Source organism: Eulemur rufifrons, chromosome 4 (genome assembly GCF_041146395.1).
Source record: "Eulemur rufifrons isolate Redbay chromosome 4, OSU_ERuf_1, whole genome shotgun sequence".
Lineage (NCBI taxonomy): Eukaryota > Metazoa > Chordata > Mammalia > Primates > Lemuridae > Eulemur > Eulemur rufifrons.
The window spans coordinates 13392130-13412863 of record NC_090986.1 but is presented as its reverse complement, the minus strand read 5'-3'; the positions used below and the strand labels follow the sequence as shown (position 1 = coordinate 13412863).

Below are 20734 nucleotides of genomic sequence, written 5' to 3'. Positions count from 1 at the left end.
TAAAGTGGGGAAGCTCAAATTAGTGTCTAAAATTTTTACCTGAATTTGCATGATTGATGAATACAGAATTAAAAAAACTGCTTGGATGCAGACCACCACTTACTTACTGCACGTGTGGGCTGAGCCAAAGGCAGCTGTCACTGCTCCTATTTTCACTCGACTCGGAGAGCTGTCAGTCCGAGTAGCACTCTGTGCCTGTGAAACTCCTCAAAGTGGAACTAAATGTATAATGTTAAAAAGTTGATATCACACAATCCCAAAATTCTTTTGACAGCCCAGAAAATACTAAAATAACTGGAACATTATGATTTCTATTTTTATCAAAAAAAAGAACCAGTTTTTAGATACTACTCTTGAACTACTTAAATAGATACTTCTGACAGTATTAAAGCCTTAAAGCTATGCCTCTAGCCCAACGTTAAATATCTAAGTTTAATAAAACTATGTTATATGTTTTATATAGGCTAATTCTAAAAGATATTTAGAAATATATTTTTGTTAAATGTTGCAAAAGTATAGAAAATAATAAACTCAGATGACTGAGTGTGTGCATCTCAGTTGTGGAGGGGAGAGGCTTGTTCTTAACATTTCTGAGATCTGCAATATTTTACAAATTAAAGTTTAATACATAAGCATGTAGCTATTGGAATACTGTGTTTCCTGCTTGTAGAAATGGTTTTTTTCACCAATGCCGGATAGTCTACCGCCAGGCCACCTTCCAAGTATAATTCATAACAAATCACTCTTCTGACCTTTTGATATACTCAATACGGAATTTGTGTTTCTACTATTAATACATTAGGTTTAGAAACAATCTGGAAAAACAATTGAATGATTTTATGAAATCATGGGCAAGATTGCATTTTGTAAAATATTCACTAATATCAGAAAAATAGTTCTAAGTTTAATTTTCTTAAAAATGTGTGGTATTTTTTACTCTATAAAAATTTAACCGATAAATAGTAATATTTAAGTTCAAATTATTAAATTATTTAGCAATGGTATATACAATTAATAATACAATATACAAGACAGATACAAATACAAAACACATATGTACATATACAATACAAACAAATAATACCAAAGAAAACCTGGCTGTTATTACAGATTTACTATGGGCATCAGTGAACTCAAATTGATAATAAAATTCTTGCTCTTTTTGTTCCTCTGTGTTTGACATTTAAAAAAACAGTTCTGTCATATGATATCAAATGTCTACTTTTCAGAGCATATTCTGTGTACATAAAATTAAACAATCCCCATTTCCAATTTGGAAAGGGTAGATTTTCATCTAATTAAAGAATGCAGATTTATCTTTTTTATTTGAAATATTTTTATATTTCAAATAAAAAAGTTTTTATTTGAAATAAAACTTTCCCTCTGTATTAAATTGTTTTAAAAGTTTTAAAACTTTCCCTCTGTATTAAATTGAATGGGAGGCCAGGCACGGTGGCTCATGCCTATAATCCTAGCACTCTTGGAGGACGAGGCGAGAGGATCACTTGAGGTCAGGAGTTGGAGACCAGCCTGAGCAAGAGTGAGACCCCCGTCTCTCCTAAAAAATAGAAAGAAACTATCTGGAAAACTGAAAACTGAAAATATATAGAAAAAATTAGTCAGGCACGGTGGCGCATGCCTGTAGTCCCAGAGACTCGAGAGGCTGAGACAGAAGGATTGCTTGAGCCCAGGAGTTTGAGGTTGTTGTGAGCTAGGCTGATGCCACGGCACTCTAGCCAGGGCAAAAGAGGGAGACTCTATCTCCAAAAAATAAAAAATAAAATAAAATAAAATAAATTGAATGGGAAAGCATATTTTTCTTTTCTTTACGACAGAGTTAATCTCACAGCTACCTTAATCTTAAGGATAATGTTGAGCAGAATAAAAATCACAAACCAAAAATCTAGAAGCTGCTTTTAAAATCTAGCCTCATCCTACATGAATGCAGAATCCAAATTCCATACACATTGCTTCCCTTCCATGCCAACAATAGTAACATGAGAAGTTTTGTTTTAGCGTGGGGAACACTACAAGTATGTGAGCTGTTCAGCTGCCTGTCTTACAGAGGGCTCAGTGCAGCACAGGGCTGTCCTAGTTACAAGTGGGGAATGGGGAGCGACAACATGTTGAAATGGTTTTGATAGACTTAATGACCGAGTGACACAAGGTAACATAACATACAAAGTGTGTGCATGTGCACACTAGTGGGTATAGAACAGAAATTCTCATCCGAATACATTTCTCTGTGGCTTTGAATATTTTTTTTCCTTTTCATTGAACAAAAATTTCATCTTTTAATAACAGTTTCAAACTCAGGTGGTCTTTAAAGATTTGACATGTGACTGAAAATGGAACATCCAACTGTGAACTGTGAAGATAGTTGATTGGAAAGCAATTATAATTGATCGTTCTTATTTTTTCCCCAGGTCAAGCTGATGCCTCCTGCTCCAAATGATGACCTGGCGACGCTCAGTGAGCTCAATGATGGCAGCCTCCTTTATGAAATCCAGAAGCGCTTCGGAAACAATCAGATATACGTGAGTGCCCCTGAAATTGCCGAGTGCACTGCTTTGTCTTGCTGTTTATTTTCATCAACCTTTGATGCTGCGAATATTGCAAGCAAAGGGCTCATTGGAGCTTCTGGTCATGGTGATAGCTTAAGGTGAATTTCTCAGAGTTCAGGTTCATTCTGGCTCAGTTATAAGGCAAGTTCATCAAAGTTCCAAATTTTGGAGTTGTTAAGAATAAGCCAATACTCTGAGGGTAGACATAGGTACTCACTAGTGTTGAACTTTCCTATAATCATTATTGCTCTGGAAGATCTTGCTAGAACCAGCAGATCTGCACAACGCTTATAAAAACGCTGTCTGTCTCATCTACTTTAGCTGAGCCTGCTAGGTCTGGAAAAAAAAGAAAAAGCTCAACAGGAAACATTGGCTATGCATGTAGGGATGCCTCTCTATTTGCATGAAAAGAGAAACAGTTGTTGCTCTAAATTACCAGGAAATGTCTTTGACTGTAAAGTAAATAATTTATATACAGATTTATGATGATAGGATACAAAAATGTTACTCAGATGACAAACAGCATGGAGAATTGATTTTCTGTGGTTCTATCCTCATTTGTATGTTCCTTCTTCTAATACTGGTAACAATTTAGACACACTGTAATCTCAAAATCTCTCCTTTCTTGCTTTCTGTCTCTCTCTCCCACTCTCTTTCGCCTTCCCGCCGCTGGGATTTTGTTATATTCTACACAGAGCACAGAGCAATTCAATCAGAATGTCTACAGAGAAATCTGATTATGCATATATTTGATATCCCTTTTATGATAACACTCTTTTTTTCCTAGTCTGCTGAGAAATTGATTAAGCAATTTTCATGTAAATGTGAAGTCTGAGATTTCCTCAGAAGTAATAAATTGTCAGATGCTGATTAGCCTATGAAAAATGCAATACAACGTCTTAATGTTTGGATAAATTACCTGGCACTGTAAATACACTTAAAATTAAATACTTCTATCAAAATTAATAAAATTAAATCACTGACATAAAGTGGTGAGACCTGATTACTTTGGTCTCTGTTACCGCCCTGTTAACTTTTGCAAAGTGTATATTATTTTTATTCCATTTTCTCATCTTTTTTTCCCAGTATGGTAGTTCTGATTTTTGTTTGTTTGTTTTTACTCTTAATTATGGTACTGGAAGACCATTGCTTCACTCATTTTGTATTTCTTTATCCCCTTTATGCCTATCAAGTGGTATCATCTCCTAAATATCAGTTTAATCTGCCTTTCTTTCCCTCTGTGCTTCCCTCCCCCCCCCCCCCGCCCCCGCCAAGCCATCCTCGTCTTCCATTTCCCAACAGCCTCCTAACTTTCTAGAGCAACCTTCATACTTGCTCAATCCAATCTCACAATGAACTAGAGTAATTTTTTTACAAAGCAAAAATATAATTTCAAATCTCCCAGTCTAAAATCTTTTCTGTGGTTTATTGTTTTTCATGGCACCAAGACCACAATCCTTATTCCAGAGTCTGGAGTCTTGACTATGAAACTCCTCACCGTCTGGTCCCTGAACACCGTCACTGAGGACTCATACTACTGTGTCTCAATTATTCCATCATCACCTTCCTTCCTGCATTGAGGACTCTCCACAAACTGTTTTCTCTTTCCCCTGAAGTTTTCTTTCTACACCATGAAATACTGAGCTTTATAAATTCCAGCATTTCCAGATTAAATCACTGTGGACTTGCTGTCTCTCCAGCATTTATCACAGTTTGTGATTATTTACCTCATTGGTGGTTTGCGTAATGTCTGGCTGGTGCTGGACTCTCAGCTGGGTGAGCATAGAGTTTGTGGGTTGTGCTCACCCCAGGAGGCCTGGCCAAATGCTTTCTAATTAATCTTTTATATATACATATGTATATATAAAAGATTAGATATATATCTCTAATATATACATAAAGCATTTTAATTAGAAAGCAGTTTATATATGTATATGTATATATTTGGCACCATTGACATGTTAGGGTGGGTAATTTTATATCCCCTTCTAAAAAGTCTATGAAAACTTTCAAACTCAGCATTCACAAACTGCTTATCCTGTGGGTCTCCCCTGATACAGCAAACAGCATTTTATGAACAGCATCAACCTTTTCCTATCCTCGTGACCTGTGACCCAGGAATGTTATCAAAAAGCATTTTCCCCTGTTTAAGATTCTAACTTAACATGAATGTAATCTTGTTGCTTTTGGGAAGAAAGTCACAATTAATCTTAAATGGCAAATACTTCCTACCCTTTTTCAGAGTCCTGGCTCTAGTTCCTTCACACAGTGGACTGTCTTCTTCCTTTTACTTGATTTCTATCTCTTTCTGGATAACCAGTATTAATATTCCCTGCTTTGCTAAAGGTCTTGCACCATGTAAATTTGCCACTCTGTGAGACATGGGTTTCCTTTTCCCAACACCTGAAATATTGAAAAGCTAAATCAACTGGGATCAACTCTGTAATAGGAGTGCTCTATGTCATGCTATATGAAATCACATCTAATGGCTGGACAAGCAATTTAAACTTTATGGATTAAATAATAATAAGTGCTTTTCAATGTATCGTCTGTGGTCCAGTAGATACATGAACGTTTTATTACCAGTGTGTAATAAGAGTAAGTGTTTTCAGAGAAACTCTTACAGGGGTTTGATCATTTAATTTCCATCTGTTGGATTTAATACAAATTGGAGCTTGTATTTTGTACGTCTGTCTTTTTCAATCTCATTTTTTAGTAATTCATTTTTATTGTGTTTTACAAAGGCATCAGTCCATGATTAATTGAGACTCAAAGCAAGTGTTCCTTACCTACAAAAAGAAAAGCACTAGTTTCATAGAAATCTCAAAATTCAAATACCTGAATTTGCTTTTCTTCCACACCCCACACCTGATTTTCCCGTGAATATCATCAGCCCTCCCTTCCAGGTGTACACAGTATACAACCCCACCCTGAGGACACGTCTCACTTCAATCGTTGCATTTTGGGCTAACCTTCAAGTAAGTGTATGGGTTTCCTTTGACCACCCATCTGTCTACTCCCCACACAAGAGCCAGAGTGATGCTGTTAGGAGGCACATTGCATCATGACGTTGCTCTGCTGAAAGGACTTCCAGTTCACTCAGCCTGAAGCCAGAGTCTGAAGAAAGGCCCATGTGGCCTGAACACATTCTCCTGCTCCTTACATTTCTGACCTCAGGTGCTACAGCCCTCCCCTTGGGTGCCCCTGCTATGGCCATGATGGTACCTCGGTGTCCCCTGAGCACGCCCAGCACTTCTGTGTCGCCTTTGCTGGAATAGTCTGACTGCTGTGAGCCCCTCCTTCTTTCCCTCCCTCCTCCCTTCAGGGCTTCACACAAACATCCCTGCTGATGGAGCCCAGCCCCTCAGCATATTTTAAATTGCAGCATGCACATCCCATTCCTTTGCCTTTGCTGTATTTTTTCTACACAAGCTGATCAGTCTCTAACATATTGTATATTTTTCTTATTTAGATTCTTTACTTTCTGCCTCCTCCCCACCTCACCCCACACACGTTCACACACACACTAGAATGTGAGCTCCATGAGGACAAGAACTTCTGTTATGTTCGCTGCTCACTGCTATATCTGCTATGTATATGACAACAGGAGGTGCTCAATAAACATTGAATAAATGAGGAGACCACTTAGACCAAATACACATTTTAGCACAAGAGGAAGAAATTAGTATTTACTTTTCCATGACTAACAACTGACGGTTGAGCAATGACTTTCATCAGAGCCAGCATAAAATATTTTAGCTGAATTAATTACTTGACCAGAATTTTCATCTCTTGTTACTGTAGTCTGATGTGTTATATAATATGACTTTTCAAAACAGACTATAAATTGCTCTTTTCCTAAGTGTGTAAGATTCCATTTGGACATTGGATTAGGGAGTTTCCACAATCTGTTGCAGCAAGAAGTTTCCAAACCTTCAAACAGAAAATGAATCGCAGGTGATACGACACATGCTCCCCAGGAAATGCACAGAATAAAAGCATTGCCTTCTTGGAATCACTACTGCCAACAGTACCAGGGAGAACAGAATATGCAATCAAATTCCTTTATGGACAGCAAAGGAGTTTGCTGGCCGTGTTCACTTTACAAACACATTAGTGGGACTTGAGACTCATAAAGAAAAAAGCCACAAAATAAACACAGGAGCTTCTGTTAACATCTGGTTAGCCAAGAGAGTTCTAAAACACATACACAGCAATCAGCACTAAGCAAATCAGAGTCAATAAAACATTGTGTGACACCTCCCCGCACACAGCCTGGCTCATGGCAGCCACTTAATACCTGTTCATTTGCTACTCAGGGTGACCCAGTGGGATGTAGCAGGTCCTCTTTTTAAGAGCATTTCTAAAGGCTAAAGTTGACAGGCTGGTGTCAGAGACTGAGATTTCTCTCACTTCAAGGATATTTGAAATTATGTAGATGGATACATTTTTCCCAAGCTAATACTGCCCCTAGCCTACTTATCTGCAGCCTCATCTATGATATCCTACGCTATGCAGCGCAATACCTGCCGTAGAGTTCCATATAATTCCACTCAATCTAAAAGACCCTTTTGAGTACTTAACATGTGTGAGCTATCGAAAAAACAGTAATATATCAAAAAGATGAGGTCAAAGGATTCTCTTGGTTTCTTCAAGTTAAAAAAACTCTTTCTCTGAAGGACATTTAAAATGTTCCATTTCATCAAGACAGCCTCTTCACTTTTGATGACTTATCAAAAGTCACACTCTATGACTTTATAATTAACATTAAATCACATTTTATAAATTATTTTTATCACAAAATCTATTTTTAAAGACACCGTCTTAAATTCCTTCAACAAGTAGGCCAATATAAAAATTCTAATAAAAAATATATAATATAAAAATTCTACCACACTTAGACGTATTTTGATTTTATTTTAAAGTTTCTCATCTTCCTTAATCATCAGATGTCTAAATTCTTTCACAATCTATTTTCTAGCTTCATTTTTCTTCTCTAGCATTTAGCAGTAGTTTTCTGTATATTAATAAGGTCCATCTTCGAATCTATTATTTCACTTTTATTTCTTCTCTTATTTACTTGGTTAAAAAATACTGCTGATCCTTTTAAGTAAACATTATACTTCATTGAGTTTATTTATCATCCATATTTGGAATTCTTTATCTGTTATTTCAATATTCTGATTTGGGTTGGTTTCCATTGCTAGAGGGCTAGTGTTCTCTTTTGGGGGTGACTGATTGCTCTGATTCTTCATACTTCTGGAGTTCTTTCGCTGACTCCTCATCTGGAGCAGCTGTTGCTTCTTATTTTGGGATTTTCTTTTGTTTAGATGGGGCTTTTTCCCCTTTCCTCACTCGTCTGGGTGTGTTTGTAGCATATGTTGGGTAAGAACTTTTGGCTTTGCTTGTGGGTGCTCTGATGGAGATCTAGGTTCTGGATGGATGCTTTGGTTGTATATAGCCTTGGTGTGGGGGTTTCTCCATTGCTAATTGTTTGTAGTCTGCAGCAGTGGTGAGCTATGTCAGTGGGCATATTCCCTACCTGTCTTTGATGATGGAGGATGGAGGTCTTCAAAATCCTTTCTCTTTCCCCAGCCCTATGTTCTTAACAGTGTGAGTTGTACTGACACACCCAAGTTAGTCTCTGAACCAGTAGGTGGTGCCTGTGGGTGAGAATAGACCACACCCTGGATGATGAGTCAGTAAATGCAGTAAAAGGGTGTGCAAAGTGACCTCCCTGTCAGTAGGTGGCGCTTGCTGGGAGGAACAAACTGTAATGTTGTTTTTGGGTCCTGTGTCCAGCTCTAGTTACTCTGGAGAAGCACTCTAGTGCCCCAGATGATGGGTGGGGCCCTGGAACTTCCAAGTGTGTCCTTATTCTCCATCTCAGCAGGGATGGCTGGGGGAGTGAGGCTGGGCAGGGCTGGGTTGGGTGAGCCTGCCCTCCCACTCCATAGAAGCTGGCAAGGGATCTGCTTTGGCAGGGGTCAAAGGTCTGCTCCCTGCCTCTGGGCAAAACTGCCAGGGAGGGGCTGAGGTGGCCCCACTCAACCAGAAAGTCTACCTGTGGAGGTGGGGCTGTCTGAGACCTGCAGTGTGGCGGTGTGCAGCAGGCTCGCTCCTTTCCACCCTCCCCTATACTGTGGTTTCTCCTGGTCCTTGGGGGGTAGGACCTCAAGCCAGCCAAGCTCCCCAAGGACTGCGCGGAGGGCTGGGAGGTTCCCTGTCCAGGATCCTGGCCTGAGCTGGGAGCGCGGCCCTCCCGTGGGAGGAGGAGTGCCCAGCCAGCACATGGCAGCTAGGACCCGCTCTGATCTGCCCCTGCAGGCACCCACACCTCCTGAGACTAAGTCACAAATCTCTCCTCTGTGCTCCCCGGCAATGCGATCGAGACCTTGGTGTACAGGATCTGGCTTGCGAGCCTGTCCCCAGGTCCCTGAAGATCAGTCCCTGACCATGCCAGGGGGAAGCATGGTCCTGAGCTGCCCGCGGGGCGCCCATGTCCCTCTGCCACAGGGTGTGCCCCACTCTGATGGAGTCGCTGGCCAAGCAGCACCAAGGAGGGCCAGCAGGCAGGGAACTCACAGTCTGAGCACCCCTCAATCTGCTGCAGGACCCCAAGAGGACAGGTCTGAGCCCCACTCTCTGTGGAAGCCTTGGTGTGATGGCTCCATTGTCTCTCCCAGCAGCTGCAAGTAGGGGAAGGGAAAGGGAGGAAAAGAGTCTGGATGGAGGAATGCCAGCACTCTGGTGGTGTCTGTCCCTCACTCTGGGAGGCCACCTGCGCAGAGTGTCCAGACACTGTTGTCACACAGATCACTTGGGACCCACTGCACCCCTGTGGCTCCTGCAGTCTGGGCCAGAGTTGGGAAATGTCTGCGTGGGAGTGAGCAAGACGAAACCGGAGGAGTTGAAGCCCCCTGGGGAGGACAAAGGCGCACAGTGGGTAGAGAAGCAGTATGGCACCTGCCGTCCCTACTTGGGTCTGTGGTGACAGGAGGCGACCTATAGGGCTGGGAGCCTGATGCCCTGTCCACAAGCAGTTCCCAGCTCACTGGCAGCAGCAGCCTCTGGGCTCTTGTGGGCAGAAAGTCTCTGTAGCAACTCGGGAAGCTGCCGGCTGTCAGAGGGAGGGAGAAACAAACTCTGTTCCACCCACCCTTCTCCCTGGACTCCAAGCCTCTCCATCTCCACCCATACCTTGTTCCTCCTTCCTGTTCTGCTCTGCAGCTTCTTCCCATGGAGTCTCCTGAAGGTTCTGGCACCCTTCCCTCAGATCCACACCCAATCTCTGTTTGTCTGTTCAGTTTTTTCTCTTTCATCAAAAACTTCTCCTTGCTGAGACACTCTGGCAGCTGATGTCTCTGGCCGGCTGTCTTGCTCACCCCATCATTTGTTACATGTTCAGTGGAACAAAGCTTATTGTTAGTGTTATTCAATTTGAACTTGACTTTCCTATTTCTTTAACTGCAAGTTTTTAAAACAATTTGCAAAATGTTAAGGAGTGATTTTACTTATTCTTTATATTTGGTACAATGTTTTTTAAATTATATAACTTTTAATTTTTAAAGGTGCTGTTTATATGGCTCATAAAATCTTTCCATTCTTTTTTGTGAACAGACTTTTATTGGGGACATCCTCTTGCTTGTTAATCCATTCAAGGAGCTGCCAATTTATTCTCCCATGGTGAGTATAAAATTTTAAACATCATTTAATAATGTAGAGTAACACTCACTAGGCATACCTATTGTATCAAATGATTGATGGAGAAAGAAAAAAACATTAAGTAAGACCAATTTTTCAAGAAATTTTACAAGTTTTTAATTGAATGATTGTATGATACTGACTTTATTTTGAGGCAACTTTGAAAATCAGTTATTTTATCAAAAATTTTCTTTGTACTTCCAATGTGTAATTTCTCTATGATTGTAGTCATTAGACAGACTTCTAAAATTAAATAATATATAATTCTATTTTCCATACACTTTAATAACTCCAGATCAGCTAGTTTAGAGCCCTTGTGTGAAGACATGACTCTTTCTGAAGAGCTTCTATTAGGTTAAAGCAATGGCAATTAGAAAGGGTAATACTGCCTGTGTGCATTTTCCCAAATGACTTGCCAGCTTTAATTATGAGACCTTCAAAATCAAAAGACAAATTGCTTTTAGAAAATTATTCTAGCCAACTGAAAACACGGTATGATTTCTGAGTAGTAATGTATCCAAAATACTATGAGGAGCTCCTTATTTCGTGTGGGCCCAAGGCTGGTTCCACTGGGGAGCAGAATCTCTGCAAGGGAGCAGGAGTGTGAAGGGGAGTGGACACGTGTTCGTGGTGCAGGGACCCACTCGTCAATGATGGGGGGAAGAGGGAGAGAGAGAGAGATTACTCTCTCTAAGCCTTCAAGGAGTGAAATAAGAATTATCACAGAAACAGCTCTTGAGAACAGAGTACCCCCTCCCTAACCCCCTCCTTCACCTTTCTTACCAATAGTCAGTTCCACTGTTACTTTAAAACTGTGTTGAAACTCGTCCACTCCCCTCATTCCACCCAGGCCTATCCCAGCCTCACCCTGGGCAATGTAAGAATATATGGGAGCCTGAGAGACTAGGGAAGGGGGCATTACCCAGAGTCATTTCAGGAATTATGTCAGAGGATTAAAGTTAATCTGATATGTGGTTATTAGCCAGTTTTGAGGAAAAGCTCAGTGCTGTATCTGTCACTTTGTTGTTGAGCCATAACTAATATTTTTCTGTTTATTGAAGTATAATATAAATACTGCATAGCATACAAATACTAAATGTTCTATTCAACTAATTTATGGAAAGCAATGGCATTCTTGAAACCATCATGCAGATCAAGAAATAGACTGTTAGTAGCATCACAGATGTCTCCCCCCATACCCTGTCCCAGTCATGACATGGGTCCCCAAAGGTCGACACAGTTCTGACTATTACCACCTCTACGTGGATGGAATTTATATTAATGGAATCTTACCGAATGTCTTTCTCTGTATCTGGCTACTTCCTCTCAATATTATGGATGGGAGCTTCGTCCTTGTTTTTGTGTGTAGCAATAAAATAAGTACAGTAGTTTTTTTTTTTTTTTTTTTTGTATTACTAGATAAAATTCCCTTTGGTGGCTATATGGGAATTTAATTAACTATCGGTGGAACTTTGTTCTGTTTGGGCCAGTATATTACTGCTATGAACTTTTGCACACGTGTTTTATGGATAACACATGTATTTCTTTTGCTGGATATCTACCTAAAAGTGGAATTGGTGCATTAAAGTATAAACATATGTATTTGTTTGTATTTGGTAAATACCAACCATTTTCCAAGTGATTGTACTAACGTACATTCCCACCAACATAATACAGAAATTCTAGTTGCTTCTCTTCTTTGCTCAAATTTTATGTATTTTGTTTGCGTATCATTCTGCTGGGTATATATAGTGGAATCTTACTGTTTTAATATGTGTTTCTCTGCTAACCAAAGATAGTGACCACCTTTTCCCATAATTATTGTCCAGTTATATCTCTTTTGTGACATATCTTTTCAAGGCTTCTATACAGTTTTCAAATTAAAAACTTAAAAATTGGTTTGTCTACCTTTTTTTATTGATTTGAAAGCTACTTAAATATTCTGAATTCTCAACACATATAGAAAACATTGTGTAAGAGGTAGAGACCATGATTCATTTGTTTTCTTATGTATTTATAGTTTCTTATAGTATTTCTTATATTTCCTGATTTCAAAAAGTAAAAGCCACCTTGCATGGCTGATGTTTTGTCCTTTTCTTTATATTAGTGGATTGCATTAAATTATATTTTGTTTATGATTTTTGCATCTATGCTCATGACAGAAATAGGTCTCCAATTTTCCTTTCTTTTACTGTTTTTTTCAGTCCTTTATATAAAAATTGTGCTGGTTCCATAAAAGGAATTGGAAAATATACTCTGTTTTCTAGCCTCTGAAAGAGTTTGTGTGAACTTGATGTTATTTCTTTCTTAAATGTTTACAGGCCTTCACTAGTGAGACAACTAAGAACTGTTACTTTCTTTGTGGGAAGGGTTTTAGTTCTGAATTTAATGTCTTTGACAAATATAAGACAGTTCATATTCTTACTTTTTTTGGTGCTAGCTTTTAATAATTGTGTTTTTCAAGAATTATGTTAATTATATTTAAACTTCAACAGTTTTGGCATAGAAATATCCATAGTTATATTATAGCATTTTAATGTTTGTAGAATTTTGAGTGATTATTTTAGTCCATATTTTGGTAATTCGTGCCCTTTCTGACATTTTAAAATCAATATAGTAGGAATTTATTAATTGTATTAATCTTTTTGGAGAAAAAAATCATGGCTATTTTTTTTTCCATTTTGTATTTATCCTCTATGCAATTGATTTTTGCTTTATCTTTGCTGTTTTCTTCTTTCTACTTTTCTTGGGTGTAATTTGATTACTGCTTATGCTTTATAGCTATATCATTGATTTCCTGCCTTTTGTTTCTAAATTAAGTATTTGAAGCTTTTTTATTTTGCTTTAAACACAGCTTTACTGAATTCTATACGTTTGACATTTCCCAAGTTTATTACCATTTAATTTAAGGTGTTTCTGTTGCTATTTGTGATTTTTTTTCTTTGTTGCATGAATTCTATAAAAATATAAGCTTGTTTATTTTTTTCTGTTTTCACTTTTGTTTCTCTTTGACCTACTGTCTGGATATATTGGCTGACCAGGTTAATTAATTAATTAATTAATTCTCTTTTCTGTTGTTTTGAATCTGCTGACAAAGTCATCTATTAAATTTTTATGTTTGTTATTTTTCTCATTGCTAAAATTTCTATTTTATACTCTGAAAGATTCCATCTTTCTGGTGAAATTCTTCATTTTGCCACCTGTTTTCCTGAACATGTCAATCAATCACTGTTATTTTAAATTCTGTGTCTAGTATTTCTAAAATCACAGTCTGTTTCCACTGCGTGTGTGTGTGTGTGTGTGTGTGTGTGTCTGTCTGTCTGTCTGTCGGCTTTTCATTATGTGCACATATTTACTGATGTTCATGGAAATTATAAAAACGTAAACAATGTCAAAAATTGCAGCATCCAGTTTGTTATCTTCCTCCCTAAAAGATTTGATCTTTCCTGTTGGTGGGCAGATATGTGGTAGACAGACCGTCTACACTGAGGCCTACAATTAGATGCTTAATCTGTATTTTATCTGGTTTTTATCGCTGTCCATGATAAGAGATTTAGTCTGATACTAGCTTCTTCATTTTAGCCATAGGGTATAGTAGGCCATAACTATTTTTATTGCATTAGTATCAGAAAATCATTTACCTTCAACTACCTAAGCTTGTTTGAGGTTCTATGCCTATTATTATTATTTAATACCATATACATCTTTTAGAAAGGGTGGGGAGAGAGCAGAGAAAAAGATGCTATTTAAAGTTAACTATTAGTGTATTGTTCCTGGTTTTTCTTCATGGTTACAGCTGATTGTGGAGCTAACAAGAATCTTATAGTGAGAAAAAATTAGCTTATAATAAATGAATGAAAAATAAATATATGTTTATAACACTTATTTAAATGCTTCTATGGATCTAGAGGTAAAATTCTAAGTATTAGCCAAAATTTAACATAATAAATTCTTATAGTATGGCATTACTTGTCATACTATAATGAATCTTGTCATGGAAAAAAACCTATTATTATTTTGTGGTTTTGTTTGTTTTTAAAATGTCCATGGTATGGCAGTTTTATGGCTCTAAACCATATGTTGTACTTGCAGTTTTTTAGAAATACATGTTAGTAGAGAAAAGGAGAGGCACATTAAGAGACATATTTCTTTATTAGTGTAGTAATAAGATATAGAATGTTGAGAATGTTGCTACAATAATTCATTAAAACTTAAAATGGCTAATGTAATATATAATTCATATAATTATGAATTTGTAATTTATATATTTATATAATTTATATAAGTAAAATTATTTATATGTACATTTTAATAATTATTAAGTATTTAATATATAAGTATGAAGTTTTTACAAATGGAATTTTATATATATATATATATATATGTATCACCCATTATAGTCATCACTTCCAACTAATTCTCATAGAATAAAAAAGGAAAATAAATAGAAATAATATATTCGGTAAAATATTTATGATATAAAGCTTGTAATAAATTACCTACTTTTGACCAGTCATGGTGACTCACTCCTGTAATCCCAGCACTTTGGGAGGCTGAGGCAGGAGGATCGCTAGAGGTCAGGAGTTGGAGACTGGCCTCAGCAACATGGTGAAACCTTATCTCTACAAAAATAAAAATTAACTGGGTGTGGTGGCTCACACCTGTAGTCCCAGCTGTTCAGGAGGCTGAGCGAGCTAGTAAGATCACTTGAGCCCAGGAATTTGAGGTTGCAGTGAGCTATGATTGCGCCACTGTACTCTAGCCCAGATGACAGAGTGAGACCCTGTCAATCAATCAACCAATCAATACACAATATAAAAAAAAATTATCTACTTTTGATAGGTTACAGTGTAATTTAAAAATGTCTTGTGCTTTTGGATTTCACATCCATTATGTAGAATCAAATAGTTTGTACTCTGGTTTACATGTAATAACCCAAAAAATTATAGGTATTAGGTTGATACAAGGACCTAAGTTTTATGTTGAATTTGTAAGTGTCTTCTGTAGCAATATTAGTACTTAATAATTAACATCAGGAATTCATGTACTGAATCACATTAAAATGATGTTATTGTGCTCTGGACACACACAAAAAAATTATTTCTTTTTGTGTCTATTGATTATCATTATATGTAAGTCTGTTGTTTTAAATAATACATTTTGTTCAAATATTTTTATTTTTTCCTACCTTGATTACTTTTTAAAAGAAGAAAATAAAACATTAAGTATAATTTTATATATTTAAGTTTACAAAGGCCAGGAGAATGACTTCTGTGTTTCATGTTTTTAAAAAAATTCACATGCAACATCTGTATCTTACTTTGTTATTAACCATGTTATATTAAGCCTTTGCATAATATTCATTTTTTTATTTCTAGCAAGTCACTAATCACAGAAGTAGAACACCCTTTGTGGCAAACTTCCTTCCCAGACTGGTCTAAATGCATGGCAGCTAGAGGCCCTGTGCTGCCATGGCAACGTGGATCTGATGCTAACAGTGAGGGAGGAGAAGTGCGACTCAGCCAGCGGGTCGATAGGCAGTTCCAAATGAAATATAACCAGCAGGGGACAGGGTTCATGACTGTGCTGCCCATTTATGTTGAAGACAAGTAACATCATTCATTTTAAACATGTAACATGTAGGGGAAAAGGAGAAAACAGAAAAGTAGCCAGATCTTTCTGCATGGACTTTACAAAAAAGGAAACTTTTTAAAACAAAAATGCTTTGTCAAGTCAATGAACATTTGTTGAATCTGTTAATACAACTCATTGTGTTAGATATTTAGGGATGTTAGGTAAGAGTGTCTTCATCCTTAAGAACTGCATAGACAGTCTATAGACAAAACACAAATAGCAAAAGAAAATAATCACAGACTTCACTTGTAGCTGAGGACAACAATGGAATGGCTGTATTGAGGGTGTATGGTCAGTATCGACAAGTCAGGAGGTTGGAAGAGGAAGACATCTTATCAAGTTCAAAAAGGCATTACATAGAAAAGAAATGGGATTGGGGCAAGTCTTAAAGAATTAGTAAGATTCTAATGAAGGGAAGAGAGTATATTTTGGGCAGGAGAATTAACTACAGCCACATAATGGGGATCAAAAAATATAGGAGAGGAATGCACAGTGCAATTTGATAAAAGTGAGAAGTTCAAAACTTGAATAACTGAAAATCTGGTAAATAGAAACAGTAGCTGCCATTGTTCATGGCTTATTACATGGCAGACCTGCATCAGATGGCTTTACATATTTTCACATTTAATCTTAAAAGGCAACCCAATCAGTATAAAAATTGCTATTTCCACTTTGCAGATGAATAAACTGTGACTTGAGATTAAACAGATTTTCTAAAGTCTTCCCATGAGTGGTAGAGACAGCATTTAAATCCAGGTCAGATAACTCCAGAACAAATGTGTGGCAGGCTGCTCTCAGCAGCACAAATGCTGAGCCCAGGGGCAAATATATTTTTTAATTACATGTGATCATTGGCAAAAACAAAGACATACTTTTTCAGAATATGTCACCTGTACATAGATACATAGATAAAGAGTAGGAAATCTAGTCAGGCAGGTAGAGTGAGATGTTCATGGTATAGCATGAAACCAACAGTTCATGCCATGGGGTACCACTGGCATGGGGTGGTCTCATGAGGTCTCCAGGATCTTAGCAGACAGGGCCCTGGACCTGGATGGCTCTCGCCTAAGCTACGGAAGTGGATGAGTGGTTTCAGGAATCAGAACAGGTGTGCAGGAGGATTGTGCAGGTTTCTGGCAGTTTATTGGGAGGATCATGCACAGTGAAAAAAAGACGAGATTTGATCAGTAGAGAAAGAAGGACCTTATTCACTGGAATCAGAGAGTCCAGCAAAGGTAGAGAGGCTGACCTCTTGCCATCTCACCTCTGAGCTAAAACTGAGCACTGAAAATTTCCACTGACTGAGAATCTTCTTTTTCCAAATGATACCATTGGGGAAGAAGATGGCGAAGTGAAGAGAGAAGGCAGGTGGGGAAGGAAATGGCTGCCCTGAGGACATGTGCTGGGCCACATGAGAGCACAACGTAATATTAATAATGATAATCATGACCCCTATAATAAAGGTTAGACGGCATGCCAGTCACTCAGAAAACAAGAACTGCATCAGTGGAAACCTTCAAGCTTCAGTAAAAATAACCAGGTGGAAACTATGTTGTTAAGCTACCATTATTATTTCCATAACCATACTGTTTGCAAAGCACATAATCAGCATCAAGCCAGCATCACTAGCTGGTAGCAATGGACTGTTCTACAGCATCAGCTCTAACACTGCGTGGAGAAGAGACTTACAAGAAAAGTAAAAGGTTTTGAGTTTGATTATCATGAAAAAACTTTCTTCAGACACTCAAGATCCATCACCCCATCTAATCCCTAGTAAAACTTGGCCTAAAGAGAATATGTAACCCCAAATAGGTTTAGAGAAGTGCAGTAAGAAAACAAAATGAACTCCATGTACACGTAGATGGATACATGCTCCAGTCTCTCTCTGGTGTCTGCTTTGTTTGTAACTTCTAATGAAATTCTCAGCAGTTTACAAAACAGCCTGAGTTTAAAAGCATTTTGTCAAAATTAGATTAGGTCCATGTTAGAGTTGGGGAGAAATGAAAAAGAACAGACATTTTTCCTGCAAGAAAATGAAGTTGGGATAAAACCCCCTAATTGTTTTATGAATTATAAATATAATGTTTACATGACTAGCATTTAGTTATTTCCACTATTCATTTAAAATTCTGGAATAATTAAAAATAAAAAGAGTTTAAGTAGAATACAATAGACAATTATGTCCCCGCCATCCATATTGGTTTGTTATCTCTTTGAAAATCATTTTAAATTAAAAATTCTGTATTTTTTCACATGTACTTACTTGTGAGATGGGGATGCAGCTTTAAAGATGTGATAAGAAAACATTGTGTCTAGTTTAATTGTAACACTTATTTTCTGGGTAGGACAGAAAATGTTTTAATTATGTGGGGTCTTAGATTAGATGACACATCACACTATCAACACGAAAAGCACCATTTCCACTGACTTCTTTTCATAAGCAGTGATAGCCACGATCCTGAAGGTTTTATCCGCCTGATATTTCTTCGTGACTCAGAAGTCTTCCTATTATTGAGTTTTTATTCTACTGTAATAATATTCACTAGAAACTCAAAAGGACTCGAACTAGGAATAAATCACCATGGCAATCATTATAAATCACCGTTTCACTAAAATTAAGTAAATTGAATTTGTTTTACTGAGAAATTCGTAAATTTATATGTGTTTCAGCTGCAACTGCCCCTCACATTCAAGTTTAAAACTCTTGCTGTTTTACGTTATTGAAATTAAATGTTGCTGAGAGAAATTGCGTTTGATGTAAATTACCACAGTTTCGGCTTACCGAATGGATATCTATTAAACTGGATTTTTGTGAGTTGCTCTTCTTAAAAACAGCAGAATAATTTAAAGCCTGTGGACCACGTAATAAAGGATAGACTATAAGCCCCCATTTTGTCATTATGCATACTTAAAATGTGCTGAGAAGGATACAATTTGACAAATGTTTTGTACATACAGATGAGATTCAAAATTAGAGACTCATTTGGTTTTGTATATAGGACATAAGCCAATCACGTTGTGGGATAAGGGGTCCTAGAACCTTTTCATGGAGATGTTTCTCTTTTTCCTGACCTGTTTTTCAGGTTTCCCAGCTGTACTTCAGCACCTCGGGGAAGCTGCACTCCTCCCTGCCGCCTCACCTCTTCTCCTGTGCAGAGAGAGCCTTCCACCAGCTGTTCCAGGAGCAGCGGCCTCAGTGCTTCATTCTCAGGTGACTCTCCTCTCACCTGCTCTCTGTCGCTCAGATTTGCCCGGGGGCTTGGCGGTAAAGATGTCCTCATTTCTCATGGTGTACATTTATTTACTTCCACAGCAGTTTGAGGTCCGGTATATCTTTGCAATAGCGCATTTGACTCATTACACAGGAGAAAGATCTTTGCTATTAGAAATAGCCCCAAGTGTCGCTGAATCAATAGCAACAAACTAAACCTGAGACTCATTTCATTTTGAAAATTTAAAACTTAAAAAAAGACTGTTTTTGCCTTTGAACCTAAGAAAACATGGAGAAAGAAAAGCTTCTAATAATAGTGAACCTAAGACACTTGTGCTTCACAATGTGGTGTTGCCGAAAATACAATTTATTTCTTTGCAAAGGTGTATTTTCTCAACTTTCTTCTGGGTATTTACCTTTGTTCATATTTCACCAAATTATACTCCCCAAAGTATTTTTTATTTGAAACATAATGTTACTCTTGGCTTATAAATATCAAATGCTCAGAAGGATGAGCATTGGAGCCAAAATTCTTCAATAAAAGGGGGCACCACAAGAAATAGGGGTGAAATGTGATTATATATTGATAGTAGATTGGAGAAGTATTTAAGTATTACAATAAGATCTTCACTAGAGGCCAAACCTCTATAAGAGGGAGGTTTCTATAAATACCTATGGCTTTGCCTTAGTTGTTACCAGTAGTGTTGGCTGCAACTGAACATGTCAGTAAAGTAGCACACTACTCAGTCGAAGTCAAATGAAAATAAGCAGTGTAAAGATAGAACCTGGATGGAATCCAAAAGGCTTATTTAAATAGATACTTATTTATATGCTTCTATTGATTTTATTAAAATGTCCACGGAGGGTCAGACCGATGGGCTGCAAACTTTAGTGTTCTAGTTTTCAAAACAGTGTGCAAGCAGTTGTTTCCACGCTGCATTCTGAAGGGTCCCTGGAATGAAAAAGGCAGGGGCTCTTGCCTGTTCTTTTTTTAATTCTTTTTATTTCAGCATATTACGGGGGTACAAATGTTTAGGTTACGTATATTGCCTTTGCCCCACTTGAGTCAGAGTTTCAAGCTTGTCCATCCCCCAGACAGTGCGCACCGCACCCATTAGGTGTGAATATACCCATCCCCTCCTCCCACCTGACCGTTCTTAAATCAAGCTTTATTTTTTATCTGTTTTATCTAAGAATTTTATGGTCTTACCTTGTTAAAAAGGGAAATAACTTTTAAAAAATTGCTTAGAAAGCATTGTAAATTGGTGAAACAATGGAGACTTTATAATACTGTTGACAGTGATAATATTTATTAAGAGCATACTAGACCCTCAAGTAGGTTATTTCTATGTGTTACCTTATTCATTTTCTTACAATTTACACAAATTCTGACTGATTCCACTTAATTCTAGAGCAGACCATTCAAACTGTTGTTCATGAGTTGTGAAATACTTTGGTCCTTGGTAAAGCAATCCTTTGGGAATTCATCTATGAGAGAGTTCTCAATGGAGGGCAAGTTCTTTTAGTGAAGAAACCTGTTTAATCTCTGTTTAACGCAACAATTTCAACATGTATTTGATCATGATTTTTTTTCCCCTGTAGAACTTGTTAATATTCTGGA

General features: G+C 37.6%; 1 protein-coding gene across 1 annotated transcript in view; it reads left to right on the top strand.

Annotated features, from left to right (window-relative positions):
* Positions 1–20734, top strand: part of MYO16 (myosin XVI) — a 475062-nt gene that overhangs the window by 168803 nt on the left and 285525 nt on the right. The window contains exons 10-12 of the mRNA XM_069467032.1: positions 2427–2537; positions 10185–10250; positions 18986–19113. Coding sequence (XP_069323133.1) covers positions 2427–2537; positions 10185–10250; positions 18986–19113 — 305 coding nt within the window. The remainder of the gene's footprint in view (positions 1–2426; positions 2538–10184; positions 10251–18985; positions 19114–20734) is intronic.